At 21.8% G+C, this 19,652-nt stretch overlaps 2 protein-coding genes across 5 annotated transcripts in view; both read right to left on the bottom strand.

Moving 5' to 3' along the window:
- Nucleotides 1-348: 348 nt before the first annotated feature.
- On the bottom strand, nt 349-9,597 carry LOC122721289 (receptor-like protein 15; the record flags this gene model as incomplete). The annotated part of the gene is made up of 9 exons (XM_043961416.1): nt 349-2,622; nt 2,722-2,793; nt 4,265-4,339; nt 4,469-4,597; nt 4,642-4,785; nt 6,258-6,395; nt 8,051-8,125; nt 8,210-8,353; nt 9,432-9,597. Coding segments are annotated over 9 exons (3,093 nt in total), but the record flags the coding sequence as incomplete, so codon positions are not given.
- Nucleotides 9,598-11,045: 1,448 nt separating this feature from the next.
- The window catches only part of LOC110607891 (receptor-like protein 15), a 96,725-nt gene continuing 88,118 nt past the window's right edge, over nt 11,046-19,652 (bottom strand). Inside the window, exon 7 of one of the 4 annotated variants that reach the window (XR_006352579.1) lies at nt 11,046-11,138. The gene's annotated coding sequence lies outside the window, so the exon portion shown is untranslated. The remainder of the gene's footprint in view (nt 11,139-19,652) is intronic. The other 3 variants (XR_006352576.1, XR_006352580.1, XR_006352581.1) reach the window with 3 other exon arrangements.

Here is a 19,652-nt window from a genome sequence, read left to right as displayed (position 1 = left end):
ATTGAAGAGTTTTACTGAGGGAGCACACTAACCTAGTGAATCCTCAATTTTTACTTTTCAATAGTACAAAGGAACTCTGATGTCCAATGTTGTTAGTATTGAAGAGTTGAGTATAGATTTTGGTACAAACCCTATGTATTTTGTCGTTTTAGGCAAGTTTATATTAATCCTGTCAAATAGTTGTAAGAAAGGTCTATGAAATTGAGTGAGAGAGTAATAAGCAAGTTCTAGCTCAAGTCTAGATGCCCTAGCTTGTTCATTATTCTTTTAATTAGACTATTCATAATTAAAGATTCTAATATAAATAAAATCACAATCAAGCAATTTGCATATTCGATTTAAAATTAATTTGGTGATTAATACTCAAAATTGTTATAAACACAACAATTGTAAATTCACATTACTAGTCTAAGCACTATTAGCTCCAGATGATCTAGGAGCTGATTACATTAATTAATGATACGAAGACAAATCACTTTACTAAATTATCATACAGAAAGTAATAATATGAAAATAAATATTGTCTAGTACGATAGATCAATCTTTCTTGCCAATAAGAATTGACATATAGAATGGTGATGACAGACAAAAAAAATATTATAAAAGTTACTGAAAAACTTGCAAGAAAAATCTCGCGATCAATTTTGTACCAATTCCCATGTGCTTCTTGTGGTGACTTTGGTGACTCCATTTGTGATGGAGATGGTTCATCATTATCATCATGGCATTTTCTTCTCACTTGAGTTCCGCAAAGAAATGGGTTTCCTTCATAACTTTTACTCTCAAATGTACTGAACTGTTCTTTCATGTCCGGAATTCTGCCTGATAAATTGTTGTGGGCCACGCTAAATACCTCCAGAAAGTTTAGATCGATCAATTCTACTGGAATTTGTCCGCTTAAAATGTTGTAAGAGAGATCCAAACTTTCTATTTGGGATAAATTTGAAAAAGATCTCGGGATAGATCCTGTCAATTGATTGTGTGATAAATTTAATGCATGAATTTGAAATAGCACTCCAAATTCATCTGGAATTTCACCCGTAAGATTATTATCGGACAAATCTAATCCAGACATTAAATTAAGGGCCTTATTCTTATATGTGTGGACTCTATATTTTGTAACAAACTCACTTTCTTCATCAACCTCGGCATCAAAAGAAACTATGTTATCAAAGTAAGTTTCGCTTCTGCCCCCATATTCTATCCCCCATCCAAAAAGTGTGTCGCTGAATGGAAGATCATAGAGATGTCCTTCTCCTTCCCTTCCAAATGAGAGATTATATAAGCAATGGGGTATAGACCCAGAAAAGGAGTTCCTAGAGAGATCCAATAAGCTGACATTATTCAGCTGACACAACCAATTTGAAATGAAGCCACTGAAATAATTTCCTCGTAATAAAAGAACTCGTAAACTACTTAAATTCTCACCAGATTTATTAAGAATGGTGCCCGACAACTCGTTGTCGCTTAAATCTAATGAGTTCAGTGTTGAGATATTAAGCAAAGCTTTAGGTATTGAACCACTGAATCTATTACCTTGCAAATTTATTTGTCGCAAAGAATTTCCATTGAAGCAAGAAGGTAGCAACCCAGAAAAAGAATTATAAGAAAGGTCTAGATACTCTATTCCCGTTGAAAGATGTTGGCATGAAATCTGACCTTGAAAAAGATTATTGCGCAAGTTGAGATATTTCAATCCTGTGATGTTACCTATCCAGTGTGGAATCTCACCGTGCAATCGATTATTGCTCAAATGTAACACCAAAGGGCCATAGCTTTGATGACTAAAATTGGTGACTAAACTTGATAGGGTTCCTTCGAATTGGTTGTCATTCAATTGCAAATCAGCAATTCGAGTCAAGTTAAACAATGCTATCTGACCATGAAAATTATTATGAGATAACCTCAAATAGCTCAAGAAAATGCAATTTGAAAGCAGTCTCTCTGGAACTTCCCCTGAAAAGTTGTTATGAGACAAATCTAAAGCGACTAATTTACAGGCATCGCCAGCAGAAAAGAGGTCACCTTCAAAATGATTTCTGGCTAAATTAAGATATGTCATGCTCGGAAGCATCTTTGCCCCAATTTCAAGCTGGCCATTGAAAGAATTATTCATGAGATTTAGGATCTCAAGTCCTCCATTGTTTTGAAGTAACCAATAAGGAAATCTTCCTTTTAAATTGTTGTGAGAAAGGTCAAGTAATTCCAATTTGAATTGGTGAAACAGAAACTCAGGAATACTTTCGAGACCATAATCTTGCATTATAAGAGTCTTTAACTGAAATGATGGAATCCAACCATTCTCAAATGTAATTTTGTTGCCACTTAATCCAATCACCTCAAGGCTAGAATAATTGAAAGAGAATATGCCCTCGAGATGATTATGGCTAAGATCAAGAGATTGGAGCTTAGGTGGCCAAAATGAAGGAAGATACCCTGTTAGTTGGTTTCCAGACAGATCTAGGAATGTGAGAGATGTCAAATTGCCAAGGCATTGAGGAAGAGTGCCTCCAAATTCATTATAGCTGAGATCTAAATGTTGAAGATCTTTTAAACCACACAAACCTATATTATAACAAATAAAAGGATTATTAACATTAACAACTTTTCTCTGCAAATGATATCACAAAATTGGAATTTGGTTACTTTGCTTTAGTAAAGTGTCGCTGAGTTTGTTACTATATAAATATAATGCTTTCAGAGAAGGTGGAGCCCACATACCTTTCGGAATACTTCCCGTGAAAGCGTTGCCCTTTAAATTCAAAGTCTCTAACCTTTTGAAAGTCGAAAACTCTGTATAACCAAAGAAATTAGATCAACTAATTTACAATAATAAAATTAATGGTTTTAAATAAAATCATTGATATACATATTGATTTTTATTGATTTTTGTAATAAATTAAAAATAAATGGTAACGTTTTATGTAATATAAATTAAAATTAATCCAAATGAGAAAAGGTTTATGTTATTAACCTACGTTATTAAACATTAATAACAAGATTTTGTTTAAATTTTAAATTTTAAATTGCAATATTAATTTTTATTGCAGCACTAGCCTGATTTAATTCATTGCTCGTATAAATTATATAACATTTTGAACATTAAAAAATTGTGAAAAGTTATTTAAATTTGATAAACTTAAAGTATTATTTTTAGATTTTTAAACTTTTTATAATTGCTATTTAAGAACTTAAATTTTAAGAAATAGGTAAAACAATAAAAAAAAAAACCAACATCATTAAATCTCTATTAAAAAAAATTGGATATTAAACCATACGTTGACAAATAAATTTAATATTAAAATAAATATGATACCTTACACCGTTAATAAATGAATAAAGCAATAATAAAAATATTATTAAAAAAATTATGAATATTTATATTTAAATTTTATGAAAAATCCTTTACTTTAATCCTAATTAAAAAAATAAATTAAAAAGTTTGGAATTTTTGGTATTCTAATAGCTAAAAGTTCAAATTACACATTACTTTAAAACGATACTTAATTTTAAACAAATAGCAAAAAGTATAAATTTAATTTCACATGAATTTATAATATAAATATATAAAATTTTATATAAATTCACTTATATTTAAATCCAAAAAAATAGCAAAAAGTATTTTTTTATATTTTTATATATATAAAGGGCTAAGGTTCAGTGGGTTTAATTAACTATGTAAAGCAATAAATCCAAGAGTCAAAGAAATACTATTATTTTAAATTAAGAAAGAACTTTGAAAATATATTTAAAATTTTATGTAATTTTTAATTATGTATATTTTTTTAATTCACATAACGAATAATAAATATTCATGGATTTTAATATTTTTAATTTAATCTACGTTATATATTTATATGAATTGGAAATATCTTAATAGCGATGATGAACGATGTTAAAAAAAAATGTCATTGAAGATTATAATTTTCAATTATATAAAAAAAATATTTTTTTTAGCATAAACTTTAATTATTTTGTAGCTAAATGCTTATTTCATTTAAAAATATTTTAATAAAATTATGATTTACATTTTATTTATCTTAAAATTTGATTTCAATTATATTATTTTAATACAAAATATGAATTTATGTATATAAATAATATATATGATAATGAAGTGAAATGTTTTAGTTTATACATAGTTTTGTAAAATCATATATAAAAACATTTGAGAAATTTATTTATTTTTTTAAAAAGAAATCAATTTTTATTAAATAAAAAGAAATCAATTTATAAATACAAAGATAAGGGATTTAAAGTTTACCTTTAAATGATAGGGTGCCATTGAAATTGTTGTAACTTATATCCAAGAATGTTAAATTCTTCAAGTTCTTTAATTCTGCAGCACAAAGAGAAATGTTTTAGTTTATACATAGTTTTATAAAATCATACATAAAAATATTTGAGAAATTTATTTTTTTTTAAAAAATCAATTTATAAATACAAAGATAAGAGATTTAAATTTTACCTTTAAATGATATAGTGCCGTTGAAATGGTTATTACTTATATCCAAGAATGTTAAATTCTTCAAGTTCTTCAATTCTGCAGAAATAGCTCTCAATGATGTAAGAGCTCCCAATGATAATAGGGAATGAACTATTCAAGATTAATCAAACAAATCCAAAATTAATCAAACATACCTTGGATAGGGAATGAACCATTCATTGTATCATACATGCTACTAATAATTAAAGTGTTGAGTGATGTAAGAGCTCCCAATGATGATAATATGCTTTTATTGAATCTATTCCAACTAATGTCTAACTTCTCCAATCTTTCAAAACCTGTAAAATATTCAGCATTTAAAAGATCAAATTTTTTATTAAAATTACAATTTAATCTAATAGTTTTAATTGTCATATATATATATATATATATATATATATATATATATATATATATATATATATATATATATATATATATATCTTATTTATATATTCAATTCAATCCTAATAAATATTATATATAGTAACTTCTTATATTATTTTCGGTGATATTTAATTTTATTAGAATTTCTTCGATTAAAAAATATTTTATAAAATTACGATTAAAGTTAATGTGATGATATTTTATTTAAATTTATTATTAATTGTAATTTAAGTGATAAAAAATAATTTTAATTATATAAAAAAATAGTGTGCTCTGCATTATAAATAATAGATTACTGTTTATTTTCTTAAAAATTAAATAAAAATAAAAAATTTATCAAAGTGTACAAACAAGTAAAAAATTCAAATTAACTAATGTATTAATTAATTTGATGAAGATTTTTACAATAAATAATGAAAATTTTAACATTCCTATTTAAAATGTATTTTATTTTTACAGACTCATATATTCAATAGGTATGTAAATTGTAAATGAGAAAAAAATATACTCTGTTTTATAATTTTTTTAATTTATTTTTTCACACATATTAAAAAAATATAATTTTTTTATTAACTTTTTAATTATATCCATTTTAAATACATTAAATCTTATTAAATATTAAGAGAGATTTTGAGAGATTTATTGAAAATAAGATAAAATTAAATAAAATTATAATAATTAATTTATAAAAATTATAAGAAGAATGGAGTATTTATAATATACAACATAAACATTTTAAAAAAAAATTCTTAAAAATTAGAATAGTAATTAAAATTATATTTAGACATATTATATGTATATATTTTAAATATAAATATAATATATACTCTATTCGTTTTATAATTTTTATTTATTTTTTTAATTATTTAAAATTATTATTTATTTTTTTACTATAATAACATATAAATTCACTATTATAGTTGTATTTAATTTTATATTATTTTTAAAAAAATTTCAAAATAAAATTTAATATTTAATATTTTTAAAATGAATATAATTTGAAAAGTTAATATAAAAATTTATTTTTCTTAATATATGTAAAAAACTTCATTTATTTAAATATAAAAGCGGTTTTATTTTATTAAATAAAATTTTAAGAATAATTTTAAAAAATTGAGAATAAGATGAAATTATCATTTATTAATAAAATCAAACTTTAATGGCTAATTTGTTTTACTTTAAACTAAAGGAGCTAATAGTTTTTGAAATTTCTCATGATTTTAATAAATAAAATAAAATAAAATAAAATATGAGTTAGTAATATTATGATGAATTTTAATAATTAATTTGTTTCATTTTAAACAAAAGGAACTAATAATAGTCATTAATTAGGTCATATATTAAACTTAAGTGTGAAGAAAATAATTTCAATAATCAAATATACCTTGATTAGGAAATGAACCTTCCATGTCATTGAAACTGAGAATCAAAGTGTTGAGTGATGGAAGAGCAGCCAATGATGATAAGATGCTATTATTGAAACTGTTACTACTTAAATCCAACTCCTCTAATCTTTGAAAACCTGTATATCATTTGTATGTTATTTTACGTCACAATTAATTAATTAATCACTTTCACATAATTAAATTGTAAAAATTATGCCTAGAGTATAATCAATATAATATTTTTATTAATTTTTTATATGAATTACACATTAAATTTATAAGAATAATTCTATTAAAATATTTATATATATAATTTATTTATTAAATATATCTTAATATAATAAGGTATATATAAAATGAGATGAATTGAATGATGTGTCTTAAATTTTCATACTTTAAATAAAAAAATTAGCCTATTTTGCATTATTTATTTTGTGCAAATAAATAAAAAATATTAAAATTTAAAATAAATAAATAATTATTAAAATAAAACTTCGTTTGTTTATGAAAATAATTTATATTTTTTAAAATGTTTTCAAAAAAATAATTTATTTTTCATTATTTAATTTTAATTTAAAAAATAAAATCATTATTATATCATACAATTCCAAGGTTACTTGATAAAACATTGAAAATATATTTAAAATTTTTAAAACTCACATAGCAAATTATAATTATCTACTTTATATATTCTTATATCTCTTAATTATATATATTCAATTATAATAAATATTATACATATATATAATATTATTTTGACATATATTATTTTTAATACAAATGACTTTTTTCAGTCAATTGGCCAATTAAAAATTAATAATAATAATTTACATGGCATGCCATTTAAATTATCAAATTATCACATAAATTATCAAATTTAAAAATTTACATATTAATTAAAATTATACCATATCGGATTAATTAAATTAAAAAAATTGAATTAAAATGTAAATGTTGGACTTTTTTATATCAATCCATAAATTCGGGATAAATAGCTGAAAAAAATAAATAAAAAAATAGAAAGTATATGAAAATAACTTAATTATATATATATATTTTGCAAACTATCAAAAACATTTGACAATTTCATTTCAAGTTTACCCATAGTTTATATAATTAAAAATAGCACTTAAATGAGAGCAGAAAAAAAATATTTTTAAAAAAATAATAGGAAATAAAACTTGAAAACAGAGAGAATGGTTGAGTGAGTTTAATTGGATTTTAAAGATCAAACATACCTTATATAAGAAAAGCACCCAATGATAGTAAGAAAAAACTTTAAAAATATATTTAAAATTTTATGTAGTTTTTAATTATGTGTATTTTTAATTCACATAATAAAAAATAAATATTCATCGATTTTAATATTTTTAATTTAGTCTCTTTATATATTTATATTAATTTGAAATTTTAACGTATAGATTAATAGTGATGATGAACAATATTCAAAAAAAATATCACTGGAAATTATATTTCTCAATTATATATATAAAAAAAATACTTTTCTTTTTAAGTATAAACTTTAGTTATTAGCTAAACACTTATTTTATTCAAAAATATTTTAATAAAATTAAGATTTATATTTTATTTATCTTAAAATTTGATTTTAATTATATTATTTTAATGTAAAATATGAATTTATGTATATACATAATATATATAATAACGAAGAGAAATGTTTTAGTTTATACATAGTTTTGTAAAATCATATATAAAAACATTTGAGAAATTCATTTATTTTTTTTAAAAGAAATCAATTTATAAATACAAAGATAAGGGATTTAAAGTTTACCTTTAAATGATAGGGTGCCATTGATATTGTTATCACTTATATCCAAGAATGTTAAATTCTTCAAATTCTTTAATTCTGCAGAATATTGTGATAGAATGAAATAGAATGTTGTAATATAATGAATGTAAGGAAAACAAATCCAAGATTAATCAAACATACCTTGGATAGGAAATGAACCATTCATAGTATAATACATGTGACTAAGAATTAAAGTGTTGAGTGATGTAAGAGCTCCCAATGATGATAATATGCTTTTATTGAATCTATTCCAACTAATATCTAACATCTCCAATCTTTCAAAACCTGTAAAATATTCCACATTTAAATAAGGGTAATAAAAAAAAATCAAATTTTTTATCAAAATTACAATTTAATCTAATAGTTTTGGTTGTCATACATATATATTTTTTTATTTATATATTCAATACTAATAAATATTATATATATATATATATATATATATAGTATTTTCTTATATTATTTTCGGTGATATTTATTTAAATTTATTATTAACTGTAATTTAAATGATAAAATATAATTTTAATTATCTCTCAAATTTTATTTTATCAATAAAATAATATTTTTATTAAAATTTTTATTTAATTTAAAAATATAATATATATTATGTGTAAAATATAATAAATATAACGTTTTTATTATTTTTCAATATGAGTTATAAATATTCATATTTATAATTTATTTATTAAATATTTGTTAAGTGTAATAAGATATGTAAGTTTAGGAGAATTAAATAATTTATCATCATTTTCATAATTTATATATATAAAAATAGTGTGCTTCACATTATAAAATAGATTATTGTTTGTTTTCTTAATAATTAAATAAACATAAAAAATTTATCAAAATTTGTCAAAAATAAAAAATCAAATTAACTAATGTATTAATTAATTTGATGAAGATTTTTTTTACAATAAATAATGAAAATTTTAACACTTCTATTTAAAATATATTTTGTTTTACTGATTCGCATATATTCAATATATAAATTATAAATAAGAAAAAAAATATATTCTCTCCGTTTCAATTTTTTTTAATGTGCTTTTACACAAATATTAAAAAATATAATTTTTTATTAATTTTTTAATTATATCCATTTTAAATACATTAAATTTTATTAAATATTAAGAGATATTTTAAGAGATTTACTGAAAATAAGATAATTTAAATAGTACTATAATAATTAATTTATATATTACTTTAACTAAAGGAGCTAATAGTTTTTGAAATTTCTCAAAATTTTAATAAATAAAATAAAATAAAATAAAATATGAGATAGTAATATTATGATGAATTTTAATAACTAATTTGTTTCACTTTAAACAAAAGGAACTAAGAAAACAATTCCAATAATCAAATATACCTTGATTAGGAAATGAACCTTCCATGTCATTGACTCTGAGAATCAAAGTGTTGAGTGATGGAAGAGCAGCCAATGATGATAAGATGCTATTATTGAAACTATTCCAACTAAGGTCCAACTTCTCTAATCTTTGAAGGCCTGTATGCCATACAATTTGTATGTTATTTCATAACACAATTAATTAATTAATTAATCACTTTTACATAATTAAATTACCAAAAAATAAATGTCTTGAAATAAAAAGTAATCTTAATTATCTCTCAAATTTTATTTTGTTAATAAAAGGGCTTCTTAATTAAAATTTTTAATTAATTTAAAAATATAATATATATTAGTCCAGAGTATACTAAATATAATATTTTTATTATTTTTTGATATAAATTACACATTCAATTTGTAAGAATAATTCTATTAAAATATTTATATATACAAATTATTTATTAAATATGTCTTAATATAATAAGACATATATAACATGAGATAAATCGTATAATTTATTTTAAATTTTTATATTTTAAATAAATAAATTAACGCGCTTTGCATTATTTATTTTACGTAAATAAATAAAAAAAAATTAAATTAGAGCTTCTGGAAAATAATGTATATTTTTTTTAAAAGAATATTTTTCACATAATAATTTATTTTTTATTATTTAATTCTAATCTAACAAAAAATCACTGAATATATATATATATATATATATATATATATATATATATATATATATATATATATATATATATATATATATATATATATATATATATATATATATATATATATATATATGTCATGCAATTCCAAAATTACTTTTATTTTTATGATAACACATAGAAAATATATTTAAAAAATTTTAGAGTATTTTTAATTATATGTATTTTTTAATTATGTCAATATTTTTTAATATAAATGTAATATATATTCCTTTCATTTTATAATTTTTATTTATATTTCTTTTAGTTGTTCTAAAATTATTGCCTTTTTTTCATTATAATAACATATAATTGACTATTAATAGCCATATTTAATATAATTTTATTTTATTTTTAAAAAATTTTTCAAAATATTTTTTAGTATTTAATAAAATTTAATATTTTTAAGATGATAATAAAATGCTATTATTGAATTTGTTAACACTTAAATCTAAGATGATAATAAAATGCTATTGTTGAATTTATTAACACTTAAATCCAACTCCTTTAATTTTAGAAAACCTGTATACCATACAATTTGTATGTTATTTTATGTCACAATTAATTAATTAATCACTTGCAAGAAGCCAATTCATTGAATTTCAAATCTATAATTCTAAGTTGCCTAAAAAACATTTGAATTTGATTTTGCAGAACTATCATTTGACAATTCCAGTTAATTTTTTATAAAAAAATATTTATTTTATAAATGTAAAGGCAATTCATCTATAGGAATTTAAAGTTTACCTATAGCTTATATAATTAAAAATAATGTGAAATAAAACTTGAAAACAGAGAGCATGGTTGAGTGAGTTTAATTGAATTTTAAGATTGAATGATTTTTAAAGATCAAACATACCTTGTATAGGTAAAGAACCTTCCATTCTATTGTCTCTAAGAATCAAAGTCTTAAGTGATATAAGAGCACCCAATGATGGTAAGATGTTATTATTGAATCCATTCCAAGTAAGATCCAAAACTTCAAGCTTCTTCAGTTTTGATAATCTTTCACAACCTGCATATGTTTGGAAATTAATATATATATAAACCATAATAATCAAAGTTTTGATATCATACCATTAATTCCTAGACATTTTCATATCATGGAAACTATATTTAAATATTTTTATATCTAAAAAATAAATAGAAACGTGAAAATAAAAATAAAATTAGAAGAGCATAGTATATTACCTTGGTTATCAATGGAACAATCGAAATGATTGTAGGATAAATTAAGAGTTTTGAGCTCTTTCAGTTGCTGGAACATTGACAAGTTTACATACCAAGAATTTTCGTTATAAAACGAATCACTCTCTATATCATATTGTCGTGTATTGTTGAGCGAGAGCTCAGTCACGTGACCTGTAGTTGAGTTGCACATGACACGCTCCCATTCACAACAATTGCTGGTTGGATCATCAATCCATGAAGGAAGAAGATGGTCTGCGTCAAACCCATTTGATCCAACAAATGCCTTGAAATCTAAGAGAGCCAATCTCTCTTCTTCAAAGCAACCTTTGTTTCCATGGATTTGAATCCACAGAATCACAACACCCAACAATAAGCACTTTGCTATGTTAGCCAACTCCATTTGGAAATGCGATGCTCCCATCCACCACTCCTTCCCCTTATTTATATTCATTCATAACTCCATTAGTGATCTCCCATCACATCCCTAATAGACAAATATTGGATTTTTTTTTTTAACAAAAGGTAACTTTTAAAGTCTAGATCAATAAATAAATTAATAAGCTATTTTAATTTTTTAATGTGTAATAAATAAAATTATCAAATTTTTTTAAAAAATATTAAATAAATTTTTAAAAATATATCAAATAAGCCTTTGAAGCAAAATAATATATTCATTTTTAAAGTTGATCAATAAGTTCTTACTTTCTTTTTTTTTTTTTCTTTTTTATCTATGGAATTAACTTTTTTTTTTATGATTAATTCATATTTTAAACTACCTGTAGATCAATTTTTAATGGTTCATGCTTAATTTTGATTTAGTTTAAATTTATATAACTTTAATTTTTTTTTTTAAATTCATACTTTCAATATTTTCAATAAAAATTTGAGAGAAAAAGTTTAGATTTGTCATCTTATAGTTCCAATCTTAAATTGAGTTAAAAGTCATTAATTGAGCTAATGGTTTTATTTCAAACTTAACCGTACTAGATGGATTTGAAGAGAACGAAATGGAAAGGAGTGCAATTTGGTGTGAATTGTGGGACCACAATCACTTCGTTGAAATTGAGGATTTGGAATGATTTAGACTTTGTTATCAAATGACTTTTTTTATTTTGACGTTTATGTAAATTATCATTAGTAGTCAGGATTGAGTTCAGTAAATAACTTTTAAAGTCTAGAATAAATTAATTAATAAGTCATTTTAATTTTTTAATGTGTAATTAATAAAATTATCAAATTTTTTAAAAAAATATTAAATAAATTTTAAAAAATAAATCAAAGAAGCCTTTAAAGCAAAATAACATATTCAAAATTTTAAAGTTGATCAATAAGTTCTTACTTTCTATTCTTTTTTTTTTTCCTTTTTTATCTATGGGATTAACTTTCTTTGATGATTAATTCATATTTTAAACTAACTGTGGATCAATTTTTAATAATTTCTCAGTTTAAATTTATATAATTTTTATTTTTTTTAATTAATAGTTAGAAGCATATTAAATTGTAGAGATTATATTGCTAATTTCAATATTTTCAATAAAAATTTGAGAAAAAAGGTTTAGGATTGCCATCTTTGATAGTTCCAATTTTAAATTGAGTTAAAAATCATTAATCGATTTCCATATGAAACTTAATTGAGCTAATTTCAAATGGACGTTGAAGTGAACGAAATGGAAAGGAGTGCAATTTGGTGTGAATTGTGGGACCACAATTCACTTCCACTTTGAAATTGAGGATTTGGAATGATTTAGACTTTGTCATCAAATGACTTGATTCATCTACTTCTTTTTATTTCTTTTTTCTTTTTTCTTTTGACGTTGTGCAAATTATCATTAGTTGTCAGGATTGAGTTCGGTGGAATTTTCGACATCACATACAGTTTGCAAGTTACTTTGTAATTGGTGATTTTTTATATTTTGTGGTTTTGTTAGATTTATAGTTATTTTTTTAATCTCTATTTCTAATTTTCTTCGTCGATTGTGGACGGCTTCTATTTTGCATGTTCTAGTCTTCTTTGATCAGGATTTGTTCGATAAATTTGATTTGCTTGAGGGTTTTTATATGACTCTGAAAGGGGTCTGATTTCAATAACATTGGACTCTCGAGACCGCGCTGTTACGTTCGGCGATCTTTGTTCCTGTGTATCACTATTTAGTTTAGCGCTGAACACCTCCCAATTATAGTAGTGTTTAGATGATCAACGCTCTTACTTTGTTTCAAAGGCCTTCTCCAGTTTACTGCATGTTAGTTGTTTTATTTTCTTATTATATTTCTTTTGTTTTTCCTGAATTTGGTATTAATTGCCTTCTTGGCTCATTGTTGCGCTGGCTTCTGTGTTGATCGACAACAACGGGATGTCAATGGGAGTCATCGGTGCTGTAGCGGTGGAGTTTAGCAAAATCAGTACTTAGTCGTGACTATTTATTTTTTAGTTTAGTTTGTTTGTTGTCTAGTTGGTTTGATTCATTATTATTTTTAGATTTTAGTTTGATTGGATTTATACCAAATTTTGAACTTTTGAATATCGTTAAGTAACTCTTGTGTGATGAAACTTTAATTACTTTTGAATATCGTTAAGTAACTTTTGATTGGATTCATATACAGTCATATGAATCTTGGTTAAATAAAATATATGGTCCAGTATGCATTCAAAATTTCCTAATTACCATTGTGTGATGAAACTTTAATTACTACCACTGTTTGTTTGGCATTGATATTTACTTTTTTTAAAAAAAAAAAAATACAACAAAAATACTAATGAAATATATTTAAAAATATTTCATATTAAAATTTAACATTTCCGTTTTAAAAACTAAATAAATAATAATTTACTTTATGAATATATCTAAAATATTTTTATTATTGTAAAAAGCATATTAAAACACATACACATGCAAGTTTAAAAATTCGAAACATCAGTTAATTTGAGGTAGTTTAGAATGCTTAATCTGTTCAAGTTAAAAACATCTCACTTGATTTTCAAGTCTCAAATCCGACATAATAAAAATATATATAAAGTTACCAAAATTAAGATGAGTTCAAGTTTGGCTAGAAATTAAAATTAATGTTATTATTTTAATTTCAAAGTGCTTTAAACTATTTAATATATATTATTATTATTATTATTTATCATTGAAATAATTTTAAACAATTTTAGGCTGTAATAACTGCACATCTTTATCTCATTCTCCAGCTTTATTTCTCTTTCATTTTTAGTAGATTATACTATTTTATTCTATCTAAACCTATTGACAGGAATATTTAAGTTTTTTTTTTACTTATTAATTTAGCGGCTAAAGATATATTATTAATTTTTAAAAAAGATTGAGTCCCTACACTTCAATCTCCAATTCAAAAAATAAGCAGATCATGTATAATTTTTTTGAAAAAAATATAAAAAATAGCCACATCATATATAATACAAAAGTTACAAGATATTTTTCTCATGCATAAATAATTCTAGGCGTACTAAAAACGCTTAAAAAATATTTTATGAGTTATTAGAATAAAATATGCCTCTTGATGTAATTGTATTGATTTGATGACAACTATATTACATTGATAGTAGGCAAGTGATTTGTTGTAATCTATCAAACTTTCCAATCAAATTGGTAATATCATCAAAATTTCCAAAAAAAAAAACTTCCTAATTACCATTCAATGGCCAAAATTCATAATAACTTTAATTTAAGTGCCCACCCAATTCCATATGAGAAAATTCAGACCATCTCTATGCAAGTTTTAATTATTTAAATGAGGATAATTATGTTCTATAATATATGGAATAAAAGTAAAATATATATGAGTATAAAACTTTTTTTTTTCCAAATAAGAGAGGAAAAACATGATAAAGGACGTTCAATGTAATAATAGGGTGTCGTTAATAAATGAAAAAATTACAATTCAGTTTCTATAATATAGAAAGACTCATTAATTAATTTTTTAATTTAAAAAAATATATTAAAATATTCATCACATTTTAATAAATCTATTAATTAATCTTTCTGTTAATTTTATCTGTTAAATATTTTATTAAATAGTTCTTATGATTTAAAAAAAAATTTAATTGATTTTTCAAATTTTTTAAAAATATACTAATTAGTTTTTTTCATATTAGGGACATTTTAGATTTTCTTTATAATACTTAACAGATAAAATTAATGAAAGAACTAATTAGTAGGCTTTTTAAAATATCAAAAACATTTTAATGCATTTTTCAAACCTTTTAATATAATTTTTTAAAATTAAAAAATTAACTAATAAGTTTAAATAATAATTTTTTTATAAATTAAAACAATGGATTCTATTAAAAGTTTATTATTATTATTTAGGTATAGTAAAAGTGGAAAAGTTTATATTATTATTATTTTCATATGGTTAAAAGTGGTGAAGTGATGGATGCAATTACTGACACTTTGAGAATTGAGAAAATTATGTAAATTTATTTTTAGTTCTAGTATTAGAAGTAAAATGGGTTAAATTAATATAATTTTAGATGAAATATTATTAAAAAAATATATAAAAAGTTAAGAACGCTTAAAAAATAATAATAATAAAATAATAATAGCAGCGGACTTAAAATGTTATTAAGTCTTAACAAACTTAATTTCTCGAACTGTAATATTTTTAAAATTGTGGTGCGGAGAATAACTATTAATATATATAATAATTTACATAATTCTTTTTCTTTCGATTTCCTTTCAAAATCTATCTCCCCATGCCTTTATCTCTCTATATTATAATTATAAATTATTTCATATATTGTTATTAATTCTTATTTTCAGTGATTTAAATTTTATTTGTTTGTAAAAAATAATTTATATTTAAAAATATCAATTAAAGAAAATATTTTTAATATTTAGAGGAGATATTTTGATAAGCCACTAAAAAAAAGAAAGTAATTGTATAGATAACTATCTCAATAATTTATTAATTTCATAAATCAGTATCAAACGTGGTCTATTATTCATTCAAAATTTTCTAATTATTGACCAAACTTTAATTATGATTTTATTTACTTTTTTAAAAAAATACAACAAATATATTAATGGAATATATTTAAAAATATTTTCATATTAAAATTTCACATTTCTATTTTAAAAAATAATTAAATAATAATTTACTTTATAAATGAATCTAAAATATTATTAGTATAGAAAGCAAGTTTGAGACATCAAATGCGGTCCCATATTTATTCAAAATTTCCTAATTACCATTTACAATTCAGTGGCCAAACTTCATAATCAACTTCAATTTAGGTGGCCCACCCAAATCTTAATCTAAACGAAGTTAATTATGTAAAAAAAAAAATAATTTTAAAAACCTTGTTAACTCGTAAAACATAAGTGAGATTAAAGCATTTTATAAATTTCTCATCTCACAATTATTTTCTTTTTTCCTTGTTAATTACTATTGGTAAAACTTGTGAACTTATTATTTTCTAATTAATTAGGACTTTTAAAATTAGAATATATAAAATTGAAAAAAAAAAAGTAAAATCTAATGAATTTTTATTTTCAAAATTTTTCTATGCTTAATTTTATTTTTAAAATTTAAAATAAAATAAAATTAATTTTTTAAAAATTAAATTTATTAGTGAAACTTAATATCTCTTTACAGATTCTTTACAATAATTTTTTTTTTAAAAAAAATGAAAGGAATCAATAAAAAAATCTAAAACTATATTTTTTTAAGAGAAAAAATTAGTTTATCTAATGAAGGAACTTTTAAGAGAAAAAAAATACTTAGAAATTAAATTAATATAATTTCGAATGAAAAGTCATAAAAAAATACAAAAATTTAAGAATGTAAAAGAAAAAAAAAATCATAAATCACAAATCATAGCAGATGGACTTGGAAAACGAAAATAGAAGAGAATGAGATGGAAAGGAGTGTAATTTGGTGTGATATATGGACCACAGTCACTTCCATTTTGGAATTTAGGATTTGGAATGATTTAGATTTTGTCATAAAATGACTTGTCATCAAAGAAAATTCCTAATTACCATTCAATAGCCAAACTTTATAATCACTTTAATTACTATCCAATTCCAAAGGAGAAAATTCAGACCATTTCTGTATGCAAGTCTTAATCTAAATGAATAATTGTAATATATATTTTTGTTTATTAGTACTTTTAAAATTAGAACATATAAAATAGAAATTTTAATTAACTTTTATTTTCAAAATTTTACTATGCTTAGTTTTATTTTTAAAATTGACAATTAACATTTTTAAAAAATTAAATTTATTAATGGAAACTTAATATTTTTACAATAATATTTTTTAAAATTTTTTCGAATCAATATATTTTCTTAAGAAAAAAAAACGTTTATCGGGAAAGAAATGATAAAGGACGTCAAAAATCCATTTAAGGGATCTTTGGTTCGATGTGCCCAAGTCACAATCTAATTTCCAATGCAACAGTAGGGGCTTTATTAGTAAAAAAGAAAAGTTTTTATTTGATCTTCATAGTACGAAAAAATTCATTAGTTAATTTTTTAATTTTAAAAAATATATTAAAATATTTTTAACATTTTAAAAATTTTATTAGTTAGTCTCTCTATTAATTTTAGCTGTTAAATATTTTATTAAATAATCTTTATAATTTTAAAAAATTTATTAATTGAGCCTTTAGATTTTTAAAAAATATACTAATTAGTCTTTCTATATTAGGGGCATTTTAAATTTGTTTAATAATACTTGACGGTTAAAATTAATAGAAGAACTAACTAACTAGAAATTAAATTAACATAATTTCAGATGAAAGATCATCAAAAAAAGAAAAAATACAAAAAGTTAAGAACGCTAAAGAAAGAAAAATGATAGCAGCGGACTTAAAATTTTCTTGGATTGTGATGTTTTTAAAATTGTGGTCCAAAAAATAACTATTAACGTATATAATAGTCTACATACTTCTTTTTCTTTCCGTCTCTCTCTTTCACCATCATTTTCATCCATTTCTCATGTCTTTATCTCTCTCCAAATATTATAATTATAAATCATTTCATATATTAGTATTAATATTTATTTCAGTAATTTAGATTTTATTTATTTATAGAAAATAATTTATATTTAAAAAATATCAATCAAATAAAATATTTTATAATAAATAATTTATTTTTATTATTTAATTTGGATTTAAAAATTAAAATATATTAATAATTTTATATATTAATATTTTAATAAAATTTTCAAAATATAAAAAATAATATATTTTTATTTTAATAATAAAAATATTTTTCTTTAACTATTTTTTTATTGACTTAAATTTTAAAAATATAAAATATTCTTTTGAAATAAATAACCGAGTGGAGAAGAGGATCAAGTAAAGCCAAAGTGAAAAGAAAGAGCATGGGGAGACGAAGGGAAAGTAAGCCTCAGCAAGGCTTCCAGGCTTCTGTGCATCTCTTTGTTGTCTTTTTTGTTGCTTTTATTGATTGGTCTTCTTTGGTTTTTTGTTTTGGATTACTTTGGCCTTCCTCTGCTCGAACGGAATCACCTCTACTCTTTGTTCTTCTTCATCATAGAATAAGGTCGATTGATCCAAAAAAACTCAACTTTTGCATGTATTTATATTTTAATTAAATTCTTTTACTAATAAGGTCAATTGTTACTAATAAAATAAAGATATGAAATACAATCAATTGATAAAAAAAATAACTTTCATGTTTCCATGAGTGATAATTTACAATGAGAATAAATAATAGTTCAGATACTTTAATTAAATTGATAATATTATCAAATTTTCAAAAAATTTATTATATTTAAACGTATTGACTGGAATCATCAAAATTTCTTTTTCATATAACCATCCCAATAATTCATTTATTTCTTAAATCAATATCAAATATGATCTCGTATGCATTCAAAATTTCTTAATTACCATTATGTAATCAAACTTTAATTAGTACCACTATTTGTTTGGCATCAATATTTACTTTTTTTGTTTTAAAATGCAACAATATATTAATGAAATATAATTAAAAATATTTTCATATTAAAATTTAACACTTCCATTTAAAACATAATTTACTTTTTGGTAATATTATCAAAATTTCAAAAAAAAAAAAAATCCTAACTACCATTTAATGGCCAAACTTCATAATCACTTTAATTTAAGTGGCCAATCCAATTCCATGGAGAAAATTCAGACCATTTCTGTATGGAAGTCTTAATCTAAATGAGGTTAATTATGTTCCATAACGTATGGAATAACTATAAAATATATTTTCATTTATTAGTATTTTTAAAATTAGAATATATAAAATAACTATAAAGGACATATTATAATTATAAAAAAAAATCTCTCTCACCATCATTTTCATTCGTCTCTCCGTAC

Source organism: Manihot esculenta, chromosome 11, assembly GCF_001659605.2.
Source record: "Manihot esculenta cultivar AM560-2 chromosome 11, M.esculenta_v8, whole genome shotgun sequence".
Taxonomy (NCBI): Eukaryota; Viridiplantae; Streptophyta; class Magnoliopsida; order Malpighiales; family Euphorbiaceae; genus Manihot; species Manihot esculenta.
This window is presented reverse-complemented; position numbering and strand designations above follow the sequence as displayed.